Source organism: Nothobranchius furzeri, chromosome 2, assembly GCF_043380555.1.
Source record: "Nothobranchius furzeri strain GRZ-AD chromosome 2, NfurGRZ-RIMD1, whole genome shotgun sequence".
Classification (NCBI taxonomy): domain Eukaryota; kingdom Metazoa; phylum Chordata; class Actinopteri; order Cyprinodontiformes; family Nothobranchiidae; genus Nothobranchius; species Nothobranchius furzeri.
Window position 1 is genome coordinate 68555600 of NC_091742.1, and position 14949 is coordinate 68570548.

The window sequence follows — 14949 nt, forward strand, 5'->3', positions numbered from 1 at the left end:
CATTTCTGCAAAATGCATAATAAAATTTATATAATTCAATTCAATTCAATTAATTTATATAGTGCCAAATCACGACAAGAGTCATCTCAAGGCACTTCACATAATAAACATTCCAATTCAGGTCAGTTCGTTAAGCCAAATAATAAATAATATTTCAAAAGTCAACATTTTTTTTTTTACACAGATTCTTTCCTTAGCTTCAGTCCTCACCAAACATAATAAAATATTGAGTGTTTTTGAGATTTAACCCCTTTAGCTCTAAGTTTTGTCAAAATAATCTACTTTATAAAAAATTAAAACCTAAATAATTTTTCGTGTGCTATGTCCAGAGGACTTCTTTTGGGGGTGAACTGTGAGTGCTCTGGAGAGTCACAAATGAGCAAAAAAAAATGTTTTTGTTTTCTGTCTTTTTTGTGTAGTGTCAGATATTCAGAAAAACTCACATCCAGGTCCCTCGCACAGAAAAATGCTCAAACAATGATAGTCATTTAAAAGCTTATTGGAACAACAAAGTGTGTGTGTGTGTGTGTGTGTGTGTGTGTGTGTGTGTGTGTGTGTGTGTGTGTGTGTGTGTGTGTGTGTGTGTGTATGTGTGCGCTGCAAACATCGACATATAAATATTGGACAATTAATTTCCACAGGCTCCAATAACACGTTTTTGAGGCCAAATGGGAGGTGGCCACCACCGCCATTTTGACGGTGTCACAGGTTCCGTCAAGCCCAGACAATTCCACAAAAGGGAAGGGAGGTGGAGCTGAGGGTGGGGCTGTAAGGCTGGGATCAACTGACGACACCCGGTCGAACTAGCTACAAGCTAACCTGAAGCTAACCCAAAGCTAACGCGGAGGTGGGAGCTAAGCTAACGGAGGTAGCAACCTAGCTACAACCGGAGTTAACTGTGCACAACACCAGAGCTTCTGAGTCAGAGATACGTCGGGCTGACCGCTGGGTAAAACCGGGTGGAACACAGAGGTCTTCCATCCAGAGCTCCACAAGCCGGCAGCCACACAGCAGACAAGCGCCGCTGCGATCTGAAATGCGCAGAGCTGCCGCTGGGGAGAACCGGGTGGAAAGGTTTCCATCCCAGAGCTCCACAAGCCGTCAGCCCGCTCAGCAGACAGAAGCCGCGATCAGACAGATGCGCCGAGCTGCGGGGAGGGGATAAGGGTGGAAAACATCGGTCTCCCGAGAGCTCCACAAGCCGATAGTCGGAACCCAGCTCCACCAACATGTTATATTTCAACCCATTTTCTAAAGTGCAGCATTATGTGAAATGCACTGGGTTTTACCCTATTACATTTAAATTTCATGGTTAAACAGTACATGTTAAAATCTAAGCTCAGCTTGGCAGTGACCTAAAATACATAAATATAATTTTCCTTACCGAAAAAAATGAAGTGGAGACTCCTTGGATGCTCTATTAGTGCAATTAATGCCACAGCAAGTCATTTTGTCCAACAATTGCACTAAAAACATCCAAAAAAGAATACACAAACACAGAGACTCAAAATCCCGGAACAGTTGCCAAGCCAGACCGAGACTCTACTCAGGTCTTTCCACGGAGCTAGCTCTGTGGTCACGTGGGTCTGATGCTCATTAATTATACAGAATTTTAGGCTTTTAATACACTTAAACAGAAGAGTGAGAAAAAAATTCACCCCCCTCAGAGTTGTCATGAGTGTAAACTAGATCATTTAAACAAAACCATGTTTTGGTACCAGGCTGTAAACATGTTTATTTCTGCTGTGAAATTGGTATTTTTAACATGGGAGTCAATGAGGATTTACTCGCTTCTGACACCAGCCCCCAGCGGATGAGGGTGGAACTGCAATTTATGGTACTTCCGGGATTGCTTCATTTTTGAGCCGCATTGTGGGGGCTTGGCTGCAAACAGTACACACAATTGTGGAGTGCTCCTTGCAGACAGCCAGGTCACATTTGGAGCAGAAGCAGGCAAACATGCTTTGCTTGCCTTGGCACAGATGGCACCTTTACTTCATCCTCCTCTCTTCCTCCGAAGGGCTGCTCTGCTGCTGGTTGACCTGTCTCCACTCCGGGAGCGGTACACTTCAGCCAGGATCAGCAGCCCAAAACATGCCCGCAGCTTCGTCGCCTCAGTCAACATCCACTCTGCATTTCTCTGGATCCTCTCCGTGTTCGTGTGGCGAATGATCAGGTTGAGGATTTCATCCGTAATAAAAAAATTAAAACAATGCTCAGTGATTTCTGTTTGGCTCACGGCGTACCGAGTGATACTGTGACCTGGGATTTTTTCTCGCTGAAAATGATGGCTCTCCTGCGGCATGCCGCCCTTTCAACTCCACAGAGAATTATCTGCCCCTCCCTCCTCCTCCATCTCTTCATCAGAGTCTTCTTCCTCTTCCCCATCCTCATCAGGATCAGACTCTGTGCCTGCTGGGACAAAACGTTCATCCTCGACGTCCACAAGGTCATCGTCAGAAGACTTACTGGAAACTGTTGGTTCCTGCTGGGCTTCTAGCTCATAAAAAAGTTCACAGGCTTGTGATACATTGAGACGTCGTGCTATTTTTGCAGTGGAAAAAACTAATCCCAATCTGAGCTATCCAAATAAACATTTTCAGCAAGGACGCAAGTGTAAACATTGATTGATGTAGGCATTTGTTTTTACAGGCTGCATCTTTGATGTTGTAGCTGTTGGTACTTGTGTGTTCATGAGATTTAATCTGTTCAGAAAGTTGTGTTCATGTGGGTGTTACAACTTGCAATAGTACATAAGTTGGTCACTTTTGAACATTTGCAGCACATTCAGTTTATATCCAGCTACCACAAAGTTTTGGTGTGGATCAAAGAGTCTTACAGTGACATATAAAGCTCCCCCAACCCTCACCACCCACCAAAGCATGAAAAAAATCTTTCCTCTGGTAATTTGTTGATTGCATTGAGTCATAAGTGCATCAGACAACAATTAGACTGATTAGACTGATTTGTGAACAATGTTTGAGAGAAATGGTAATATTGTGTTTCTGGAATGAATTTTAGATTTTTAAGTCCATCTCCTGAAAGATCGGAGCAGAAACAAAGGTGTTGCGTTAATATTTTTGTTGAGTGTATGTGTGCAGAGTCACTCACAAAAAGCACATATAAATCTGTTGTTTAGGATTTTGCACTGATATTAGACTTTGGGTGAGAACTGATTTTTCTAAGGAAAACTGAAAAAAAAAAACAGTCACATAAATTATGAAAACACACATGCACACTAGTTTATGACTATCTCTAAAAAGCACTCAAAACAAAATTTGTTCAAAAAAATTATTGCTTTGTGAATCCAAGGGCCACAAAATCTTCAAAACATAAATTACTAAAGTGTATTATAATTCAATGCCCTGCCATTTATAGAGATGGCATGCCATTTGGTGGGAAAAAGTATAAACAACAATTTCAGTCCCCAGTGACTGCAGGAACACAGGTAGAGTGAAATAAAAATTATTTATAGTGATATTTAGCTTTGTTAGAAAAATGTTGTTTGAATGGGAGTCTGTTACGTCCCCGACAGGTGTTGTTAAAAAGTGAAGGATGGGGGTAACATAAGACTGGACAGTGGATATTAAAAGGGTTTTATTGTAACAAAAAGGTTCTAAAAATGTGCAAACAGATCTTTCTAAAAGGTTAACATCACAACTAATTATCAACTATAAAAACACCTGGTTAGAACTTTGTTAAAAGCTTAACCGAACAGAAGGTGTTTTAAAATCCCGAAGTTGATAAAAGTTCCAAAACAATATACTGACTAAAACACCTTATTTTACAAAAGCTTTACCACAACAAAGGTGTTTAAAACCGAGGTCAGTAAAATTCCCACAAACAAAGTTAACCTCAAAACGAAAGTGCAAAAAAGATCCCACAGGGTCATCCAAAAAACCTCTTTCTAAGGACTAGTCCACACGTAGCCGTTTTATTTTAAAAACGAATATCCACCCCTCCAAAAACTTACATCCACACCACCTTGTTTTTTAAAAAAAACTCTGTCCACGCGTACCCGGATAAATACGTTGTTAAGGACATGCCAGACCTGTAGGCGGCAGTACTTCCCTCGTTCTTAACCTCCTCCTTCGTCTGTGGTCTTCCGCAAGGAGCAGTAATTCCACTTGCAAAAACAAACAAGCAAAAAGCGATTGGACAATTGATGAAGCGAGCGCAGCTCTGAGGGCACCCATGCTGTCGGCTAGTGTAAACACAGGTCGCACACGTGATGTCAGCATTTTTTTGTCGCGGAAAGTGACGTTGCGGACCTTAAAACTCCGGTTTTGTCTGTCCACACGCAGACACCCAAAACGGAGAAAACGCAGATCTTCACTTTGGCCGGAGTGTTCAAAAAGATCCGTTTTCGTGTGAAAAAACTCCGTTTTCGTGTGGATGACAGGCCAAAACGTAGAAAAATATCTACGTTTTGGCAGATCCCCGGCTACGTGTGGACAGGGCCTAAGAGTTAAAAACCAAACCAAAGTTTAAAACTCAAACAAATCCAAACGAATAGGGGTTGAAACCAAACCAAAAACCAGGAGGACAACAGAACCCCTGCACTGCTGCCTCCCAGACTGCTGAAGGCACAGCCTTTTTATACAGGTGCTTGCTCATCAGGAAGATTTAGCTCAGCTGTGCCCCTCAGCAGCCCGGGAGAGAGGAGGAGGAGGGGTGGTGTCAGGCTCATTCACTAGAGCTGGATGATCCTGGCTCCTGCTCTTCACTGGCCAGACTGGCAACCGTAACACTATGAGACCTCAATGTTGTTTTTTTGTCTATACAATATTTTAAATGGAGTAGGGGGGACATTTTATTTTTAGTAAACTTACCTAAAAACACACACTGAAGCAAAAAAGAAAAAGAATTGCAATAACACAGCCAAATTTATTCAAAAAAACATGACCACCTGCGCAAAAAATGCACGAGGGACCTTTAAGGGTTAAGAAGCTGTACCACCTCGAGTCACATGACAACATGACTCAACGTGGTACACGTGACAGCCTCATTTAGTGGGCAACTTTTGTTTCTGCGCATACATGTAGTTATTGTCCATTAACTGTTATAGAGGTGAACTCAATATACAGCGTAGGGCTGCTCGATTATGGCAAAATTGATAATCACGATTATTTTGACTGAAATTGAGATCTTGATTATTTAATTTTTGTTGAATTTATTTATTTATTTATTCATTCTGTCATAAAATTGCTCAGGGCACAATCAGGATAGGGATGTCCCATTGCAATATCAACATCAGAAGTAATTCGATATCGGCCCAACAACACTATTGGATTACATCGGACTGCATCAAAAATCTCCGATATAAGCAGTCCGTTAAGGTTCACATTTTTACAACCAATGTTTAAAATAATTGTGATTTTTTCCATACTTACTGTTATTGGCTCTTTTTCTCTGACTGAGTGATATCACTCGATCAAGCCTGCCATACATTCCACACTACGAAATAGGTAACAGTATGAATGCTTCATGCTGATATCGTATTGGATTGCTATCGGTATCGGTTAGTACTGAAGGCTGCAATATTGGTATCGTATAGGAAGTGAAAAAGCTGCATCAAGACATCCCTAAAGCAGGATAAAAACAAATAAGAAAAAAGAAAGAGACAAGATCATCACAAAATCAACTCATGATTCCTATAATAAAAAGGCCAACACACTTGCTCAACGTTTACGACCCAAATGGTTTAGGCTGACTTTTAACTCATTTAATGGTACCTAATACAGACCCAAATATCCAACCAGTATCTTGCAAATACTGACAGCAAGAATTATACAGTGCATTTATAATATCTATTAAATAAAACATTTAAACATATCTGTTTTAGTGAAGTTCACAAAATGTTGCATAATAATAATTTAGTCCTTTCCAGCGGTGCTGTAGGAGTGTACATTAGCGACATGTCGCTCAGAGAGATTATTATTATTTATCATCATGAGAAACGTATATCTATTTCTAACTTAGAACAAAATGCATTTATTGATTTGTAACAAATGGTTACAAAACTTTCACCAATAATAAACATTGTTTTACACATTTAACTCCACTCGTTGCCAGCGATGAAAGGGAGTCTCGTGTTCTTGTTATTTTGTTGGAGGTTTGGCTCCCAGGGATTTTTGACCCTAATGGCCATCCGTTGGTAAGGTCTAACTCAAACACAAACATAATGCTTTCTTGCAATGATTTGGGTATGCACTGCACGCTATAGCCAAGGAAAATACATACGGTCACTTTAAAATTGCATGCATTTTTTTCGTCATGTTTTTATGTATAAATAAAGTTTGCGTGGAAAGTCACCTACGCTGTTTTCAGACCCAGTTTTGTGTGTAAGCAAGCTTTATAAATGAGGCCCAAGATCTTTAATATCAGTAGATAAATTAAATTGTTCAATTGTTCAGTTTAGCTAAAAGCTTCAAAGAAAATCTAGAAAAACAAAGAGACTAATGCATCGACTGGCAAACCGAGTAAGGTTAGCATATTCTCTGTATCTCTCTTCTGCAGGATTGTTTCAGCCTGTATCTTCCCTGTTTCCAGGGTGACCTCGCTGGTTCTGTTTCTGGCTCGTGTCAAAGCTTTCTCCCCCCCATCCCCAGTATTGTTTGCTGCTGTGGCCAAATTGCTGTCAGGGTTCACACAAGCCAGAGATAATATGGCTACATGAGCAGTGACAGTTGGTGTAAGTCAGGAACTATTTTTGTTTTATTCAAACGGACTCTCCTCGCTGAGATCCGAGCATTTCAGTGGAAGCTAAAGAGCTCTTAAGTTGTCGTGGAAAGGTGACAGGGTAGGCATTTGAGAAATGGACGAAAATATGCAAGCTATGCAGGGAGGCGGTGGGATGCTTGAGCGTGCTTTTACACAACTTGGATCATAAAACCCCTTCTGACATTTTTTTCTGCTGTAGTGATTTAGGTTACTTTCAAAAGAGGCAAATTCTTGTGCTTGTGGGTGTGTTTGTGCAGCCGAGCAAAACTTCACACTAGCCACCTGTTTGAGTTTCTACAAGACTAAAGATAATAAAAAGCAAACATAAATGGGTGTTAAATCTTAACTGCACTTGCTTGACCCTCCCCTTCAGTAAAGCAGAAACATTTAAGAGGGACATTGCTCGTTATCTTGTTTCTTTTTACACGAGCCAGGCACATGCTGTTCGTCTGCTGGCTTCTGCTAGTTAGGCCTTACTCAAACCATGTCGCTATGGTGACGGGGCCTAAACTCTTCAGTGAGAAAGAGGCCGCTGCCAGTGTGTGAAGTGGGGCAGAAACAATTTCTTAAATGTGCAAGAACCAAGCTGGAACTTTAATCCTCTTAGCCAGGCCTCGGCTAACAAAGCTCATGCATGTGGACAGCAACTTGTTCGAATGCTACACCAGCTTACACCAGGCCGGAAGGGTTTGTGTTTGCTGCAGAACAAAGCATTAAGACGTCTCCTGTCCGGTGGAGATCTGCTGTATTTAACAGCTCCCAAAGCTGCACAGTGGGGCTGTGCAATTAATCAAGTCAGTATTTCAGTTTCAGCTCTAAAAGAAAACAAAAACAATGTAATTACGAAGTTATTATGATAAAAACGATTTTCTCATGTTCCTGTTTTGCAGGAAATTGTTTGTTTTCGTCATGTGTTTCCAGTGACATACACTTTCTCCTCTCATGAAGGCTAAACTAGTGATGTTTTAAAAAATCAGCCCACGCAAAGATGGCAGAACATCCACAGCAGTAGCAGTGTGTTTTTGTGCATAAAAATGTTTTCTTCAAAATTATTTACGTAAAGAGCAGGGCCACTGAGAAACCATTTTTCACTTATTATTTTTGAAACCAATCAGTCGCTCTGAGTTTTTCATGCAGACTGAACATGAAACTAGTCTCCTACACCTATCTCCTGCATTAACTTCTGATAGAAAATAGACGGTAAAACTCTAGGATTCGAAAATCCTGACAGATCTACGTCGCACTGTCACTGAACATTCATGGACTCACCCATCTTGACTCATGACAGGGAAGGCTGTTTTTGGTTTAGCGTCCAGGAAACAGCAGATAATGTCTCGACTAGTAGAAGCTAACCATTAGCATTAGCAGCTCCTCCACACAGCAGAACTCCTTCAGATATAAAACATCAACGTTGTAGAGCAAATGGAGTCAATGATAGAGTAGTGTTGCTGTTAGCCAATCAAAGGCCATATGTCAAAATGTTATATCAGGAGAAAAGACTCCAGTTTTCCCCTCCAGCTGACTTCTACGTCCTGAAAAAAGCGTACCGAGGCTATTAGAGGCAAACCATACTTTTATGTATTTGTAACATTAACCATGAGAAAGGAAAGTCACCTTCTGTGGCCTTTTTAAAAAAACCTAACAGTTATCATAATGTATTATTTAGTTTTACATAAACCAATTTGTTTTATATGATAATTTTTAACAAAATGTTTATATTTTAAGTAACACATAAAAAGTGCAATTATGGTAATTTAAAATCTAAGAAATAAATCTAGGCTTCTTGTGTAAAATCCACTTTTAATTACCACACATCTTTCTTAAAAATGATAAATTCTATTAGAAAAGTATGAAACATAGCTTGTGTTGCTCATGTTCAGAAAGCAGCACACCAAAAAGCAAACACTACGGATGTAAGAAAATCGGTACTCTGAAATTTCACGTTATCTTTTGTTATTATAAAAAGTCCATATTTAAAAGCAGCGTGCATTTTTTTGTTGAAATTTTACATGGAAACATTTATTTTTTTGTTTGTATGATGCAATGCAAACCTCGACTGCTATGTAGCAACAGTTTTTAGTGACTTCGGAACAACGAGATCTCAATAGATAAATAAATAAATCTTAAAAATTGCAAATATCGTCTGGCCTTTAGTATTGCAAAATATCGTCTCGTTTGGATTGTGATAAAAGTCGTATCGCCAGCTTCTGCTCAATACACACCCCTAGTAAACTTTGCTTGTTTGTAGAATTATTTAATGAAAATTCTTTCTCAGCTTTATTTAATATATCAAATGTATTGCTCATTGTTTGAGTGTTTGAACCCTCAAGAAAACCAATACATTTACATTAATCTAGATGAAGAAAGAAGAAACAATATTTTTTTATAGTTCCTCTCAAGATAAAAACCATGAGGCACTTCACAAGAAAAAAATTTAAAATAATAGTAAAATAAAAAATACGTAGAAATCGCAAAATCTGAGAAAGTTTGATTAAAATATGTGAAGAAAAAGAGTAATCACCAGATCCCAAAAGGCAGAATTGGTACAGGTAGTAGAATGAAGAGAAGGTGGTCTGGAAGAATCAACAGGTCACCCAAAGCCAGCCTGAACAGGTGAGTTTTCAGCTGCTTTTTAAAGGAGACCACTGAGTCCACTGATCTCAGGCTCAGGGGGAGAGAGTTCCAGAGTCTGGGGACCGCAGCAGCAAATGATCTGTCACCTTTGGTCTTTAGCCTGGTGCTGCACAACCAGTAGGCTTTGATCACTGGACCTCAGGGACCTGCTGGGGGGTGTAGGGACTAAGAAGATCACCAATGTAAGATGGTGCTTGTCCATGTAAGGCCCTATAGACCAGAACCAGGATCTTGAAATGAACCCTGAAGTTGACTGGCAGCCAGTGAAGCTGGAAGAGAAGCGGGGTGATGTGGGTGTGTTTGGAGGACTTGGTCAGAAGCCGAGCACAGGCATTCTGAACCACCTGTAGACGGTTCAGGGAGGTTCTGCTCAGACACGTGAAAAGAGAGTTGCAGTAGTCTAAGCGTGAGGAGATGAAGGTGTGGATAACTGTCTCAAGTTCAGAGCAGGACAGAATGGGACTCAGCTCAGCAATGTTCCTGAGATGGAAGAAGGAAGAGCGAACAAGAGAACTGACATGAGAATCCAGGGTGAGAGCTGGGTCAAAGGTCACACCAAGATTCCTAACGGAGGGTTTGGTGTGAGAAGCAAGCTGACCAACAGCTGAAGGAGAGATGCTAGATCTAACCCTATTGACTTTATCCACAAAGAAAGAAAGGACGTTCTCACAGTCTCCATCAGACTGAATGAAGCTTTAGTGCTTCTAGAAGCGTCGTCAGAAATAATCGTGGTTTCAGTATTGACCAAAACAATTCAACCATACTAAGCATCCAGTGGCCTAATGCATAAGAACACATTTAGGTTGGCTGACAGTGTTTATGAAATACTTTATGAACTGTGTGTTACACCCGTCCTCCTGAATCCCATTCAGACGGTCATAACATTACGCCCTCTGGCTAATAACATCAGGGAAACATTGTTTTATGTGGCTGTCTGATTTGTGTAATTCATCTGCCACACAACTAAAGTCATTTTTCTAATTAAAACCCAAGCATATTAAGGAATCCAGATGGCCTCCCTCCCCACAATTGTATTTGGAGCCGAGTCATTGTTGGTACATCAGCTAAGAGCCATTATCTCCTGAGGGATTAGACTGCCACAGATCCAGCTAATCATGGTGGGATAACAAGCTATCTACTGTCCCAGTGGTTTCACAGAGCCAGATTCAGGGGCTTATTGTCTAAAATTAAACTGGCTAAATGTTTACATTCACAGTAGGACTCAAACACGTTTTATTTATGTTTGAACTTTTGTCCCTTGCTGGATTACCGAACAGCAATGCAAGGATTTCCCACCAGAGGATAGCACAAGTTTAACTCTCACTTTGAATATTTACACGTTATTTTATGCATGCCTTTGAGCAATCTGTCAGTCAATGTTTTTTGTTTGTTTGTTTCCATTTTTCAGGGGAACATCACGTCATCCACAGGGAGTGACCTCAGTGATCAAAGCACGTTCGTCAAACCCACCACGAGCCATGTTTCCTCATCCGATACCGCCGCTGCTTCATGCATCAATGGACAAACGGCGTCTGTGGAATTTGAACATGTTATCCAGTCGATGGCACAGGTGCTACCAGCTGAAGTCAGGACAGTCGTGATGCTTGTTCGCTACTTGTGTATTCAAAGTCAGGAAATCAAATCTAATCCAAAGATGTTTGAGGTGGATTAATTATTACAGGGTTTAATGTTTTATTTTTATAATTAGTTCAATCAAATTGACACTTTTAACCATATTGGTTGACTCCTTTATTTGGGACTATTTTATTTAACAAAAATAGTTTTCTATTTTAAATGCAACGCTCTTAAAGCCGGAATCCAGAATTTTCCCTCTTTCAGGAATTATTTATGATTTTTTTTATCTGTAAAAGTTATAGTTTTACCCTGTTCTGTGATATAATGTAGGCAATATGTCTTTTTTTCTTCTAATCGAGAGGCATGCCTTCCAGTCGTAATCATAGAAGTAAAGTTAAGTCAAAGTCCCAGTAGTCATCACACTGGTGAAATCCATCTCCACATTTGACCCATCTCCTTGGGGAGCGGTGTGCTGCAGCTGTGGCCGCGCTCGGGAACTGTTTAGTGGTTTAACCTCCCAAACCAACCCCTTAAAGCTGAGTGTTGCTATGACCCGACCAGGATTTGAACCCCGATCTCCCAGTCCCTGGGTGGGCACTCTACCACTAGGTAGAGGAGCTTAAAAATGCAAGACATTTTTCACCTCTAGATGGCGCCCTCTGAGAAAAATCACCAGATTTCTGCTTTAATGCTGGGTGTGTCATGTTTTCATCCTGCAGACTAAAATTAGCCTATTACGTGCTTTATCTTTTATTATACAGAAGGTTGTTAACAGAATATCGCATAGAAGGCTGGGAAACCCTGGAATGTGTCTACCCTAGCTGATGTGTAAACAGTTTAGTTATTGTTATATGTTTTGACCCATTTAATACGAATTATAACCGTCCTAATTGCCTTTACCGACTAAACCTTTCATATCGTTTTTATCTGTGTGAATATGTGCGACACAGGGCCGCTACGTGACACATGTGGAGCTGCAGAAGCCAGCGTCGGGAGGCCTTGGCTTTAGCGTGGTGGGACTGAAGAGCGAGAACCGTGGAGAACTCGGCATCTTTATTCAAGAAATTCAACCAGGAAGTGTTGCTTACTGGTATGCATGAAGGGAAACATGGAACCAGAAAAACTCAGACTGTAGTAATGATAAAACATTAGGTGTTAAGTCTGAACCAGTGGTGGAATTTTAGCACAAGAAAACTGAAGTTTTACTACCATTTTACGAAAAATCTCTTTTGAAATGACACAACATTTAGCTTTCTGGAAATGGGGTGTGTTTTCCTTTCTGCTCCAGCAGTGATGGGAAGCTCAAAGAGGCTGATCAGATCTTAGCCATAAACGGTCAGCCTCTGGATCAGACTGTGACCCACCAGCAAGCCATAGGCCTCCTGCAGAGCGCTTCAGAGAGGGTGCAGCTCACCGTGGCTAGAGGACCCATACCCCAGCTTACCAGTGCAGCGGCAGCGGTGTCCCGCACGCCTTCAGCTGCTAGCACACTGTCAGCCCACTCCAGCGCGGTATAAACACACTCCTACTGTTGTATGATTTACCAAACTTTTTTCCCACTCATATTCGAGCCATTTTATTGCTCCCAGTGGCAGCATGTGGAGACAATTGAGTTGGTGAATGACGGTACTGGGCTTGGCTTCGGTATTGTTGGAGGGAAAACCACCGGGGTTATCGTCAAGACGATCCTTCCAGGAGGCATAGCTGATCAGGTGACTGCACTGCTGTGGCTATATTTTATTTATTTCTGTGTATAAGTATGAATAATTACTATCTCACCTGTCTGTCGCTGTTAGCTTTAGAAAAAAAAACCCTACAGGTTTATGTCCTACAAGACTGATGAGCTAATGGTTAGTTTGAGTGTATTGCTGTTGCCTTAAAAAGTGTTGAGCCTTTGTTTAATCAATACGTCTGCAGTGGTCTCTAGTAGGAGCAAGTGCCTAGTGAGTTGTATTCTGGGGGAAAGAAGCTCTGATGCACCTGAATCAGGAAGTGCAAGTCAGCTGGAGGAGAATGTAGGTGTTTCTCAGTGTCAAGGTGCCTTGCTTATGAGGACACTGTCCTTCCTTGATCAAAGAAAATGGTTAAATGGAACAGACTTGCATCACATGACCACAACTTCCACGGCGGTCACGCAACTTCACGTGACGCGGGAGATAACATTCTATTTTATACATATGTTTCAATATGAATATATAACGTGCCTCTTACTTTTTAAGTTATGTATATATTTGTTAAATATGCAAGCGAGTTACTACCTACTAGCCACCGAAGTTTCAACTACTAAGCAACTAACCAACCTTAGATAACTTCTTTGGATCTAAAAAAAAACATTTTTAATTAGTTAACTTACTCTTAAAATAGAAATTTGCCCCCGGGGTAGCTGTCGGCTTCTGATCCGCCGTCCTTTTGAAAATACTGTGGTGTATTCTGGGATATTTTTGACCAAGGCTAGGCTACAAGACACCTCCCGTGTTTCGTTGCTTAGCTAGCTAAGCGGCTAACAAACGGAGAACGCACGCCTCAATAGAACATGAACATTGGAACACGCCTTGGCAGTTCCTGATGACGTATCTCCTAGGAAACCGGGGCGAGGCCAAGACATCAAGGCGAGGTTACTTTGCATTGAGAAACACCCTGTATCTTCAGATGACAGGATGTGGACTCTTATTTCCTGATATTTGGACACCTCACTTCTGATTGGATTACAGCAATGTGACTCTACCACTGACTCTGTTCTGCAACGTCGATGTTTTATCTCCACAAATAACACAAACCTGGAGGAGTTCTGCTGTGTGGTGGAGTCACACAGTGCTAACAGTTAGCTTCTACTAGCCAAGACATTGTTTGCTAATCCTGGATGCTAACCAACAACAGCCTTCCCCCTTATCAGTCAAGATGGGCGAGAATGTTAAGTGACAATGTGATGTAGATCTGTCAGGATTTTCAAATCCTAGAGTTTCACTGTCTATTTTCTATCAGAAGCTAATGCAGGAGTTAGGTGTAGGAGACTATTAGTAAGGCTGCAGAATATATCGTTATCACGATAGCATGCACAATATGCATATCGCAAAGAACACATAAATATCGCAATGAATGGTCAGCTCAAATGTTTGCTACACTTAATGCATTCTGTCAATCAAACGGAAGCATTATGTTTTTTTATCAAATCAAACAGGGCTCTTCACCCGTTTGGCCAATTGGGTGGGTTCGCATAGGTTAGACGCCTGCTCCCGAGGCGGACGGCACTTAATTTTGATTGTCAGCAAACACCTGAATTACCCTTGTTCTGCTCTTTCTGCTGATTCTGCTTTTCCCAGGATCCACTGATTGCCTTTTCTTGTTCATTTTCTTTTCCCCTTTCCTCACATCTTTTGCTTTTCTTATTTATATGATTTTTTTGTCATTTTTTGATTATTTTTGTTCCTGAGTTAAGTTTTTATTTATCGCAAGTAATATCGTCATCGCAATCTTAATCACTGTCATCGCATATCGCAGGATTTCCTAATATCGTGCAGCGCTAATGTTCAGCCTTTTAAAAACTCAGAGTGACTGATTATGATCAGAAATAATTATTAAAAGATGTTTTTAAGTCCACCACACCTTTAAAATGGATCTAATCCTAAATATTTCCTAGTTATTAATAGAGCTGGGTGATGAGGACAAAAATCCCAAGTGTATAATAATTTATTTATATATCAATTACAGGTCAACCGGTATTGTTTTTTCTATTGCCGATACCAACATCCAACATCCATGACATGGTCAGCCAATGGCCGCTGAGCTGCTGATTTTTTTAGGCCGATTATCTTAACAGATATCTAGACGTGTTCCAATTTATTAGTATGCTAAAATGGTGGCACAGTTGTTAGCACTGTTGCCTTGCAGCAAGAAGGTTGCAGGTTTGAAAGTCGGCTGCAGCCTTTCTGTGTGGAGTTGTATGTTCTCCTCATGCATGCTGGGTTTCCTCCAGATACTCCGGTTTCCCCCCCAGATCACAACATGCCCTGTAGGTTA

The 14949-nt window shown here is 40.9% G+C and overlaps 1 protein-coding gene across 3 annotated transcripts in view; it reads left to right on the forward strand.

The window, feature by feature from the left end:
• The window catches only part of LOC107377408 (multiple PDZ domain protein), a 91885-nt gene that overhangs the window by 14895 nt on the left and 62041 nt on the right, over positions 1-14949 (forward strand). For 2 of the 3 annotated variants that reach the window (XM_070547698.1, XM_070547703.1), the window contains exons 4-7: positions 10766-10927; positions 11883-12022; positions 12221-12443; positions 12522-12644. In XM_070547698.1, coding sequence (XP_070403799.1) covers positions 10766-10927; positions 11883-12022; positions 12221-12443; positions 12522-12644 — 648 coding nt within the window. The remainder of the gene's footprint in view (positions 1-10765; positions 10928-11882; positions 12023-12220; positions 12444-12521; positions 12645-14949) is intronic. The other variant, XM_070547708.1, reaches the window with a different exon arrangement.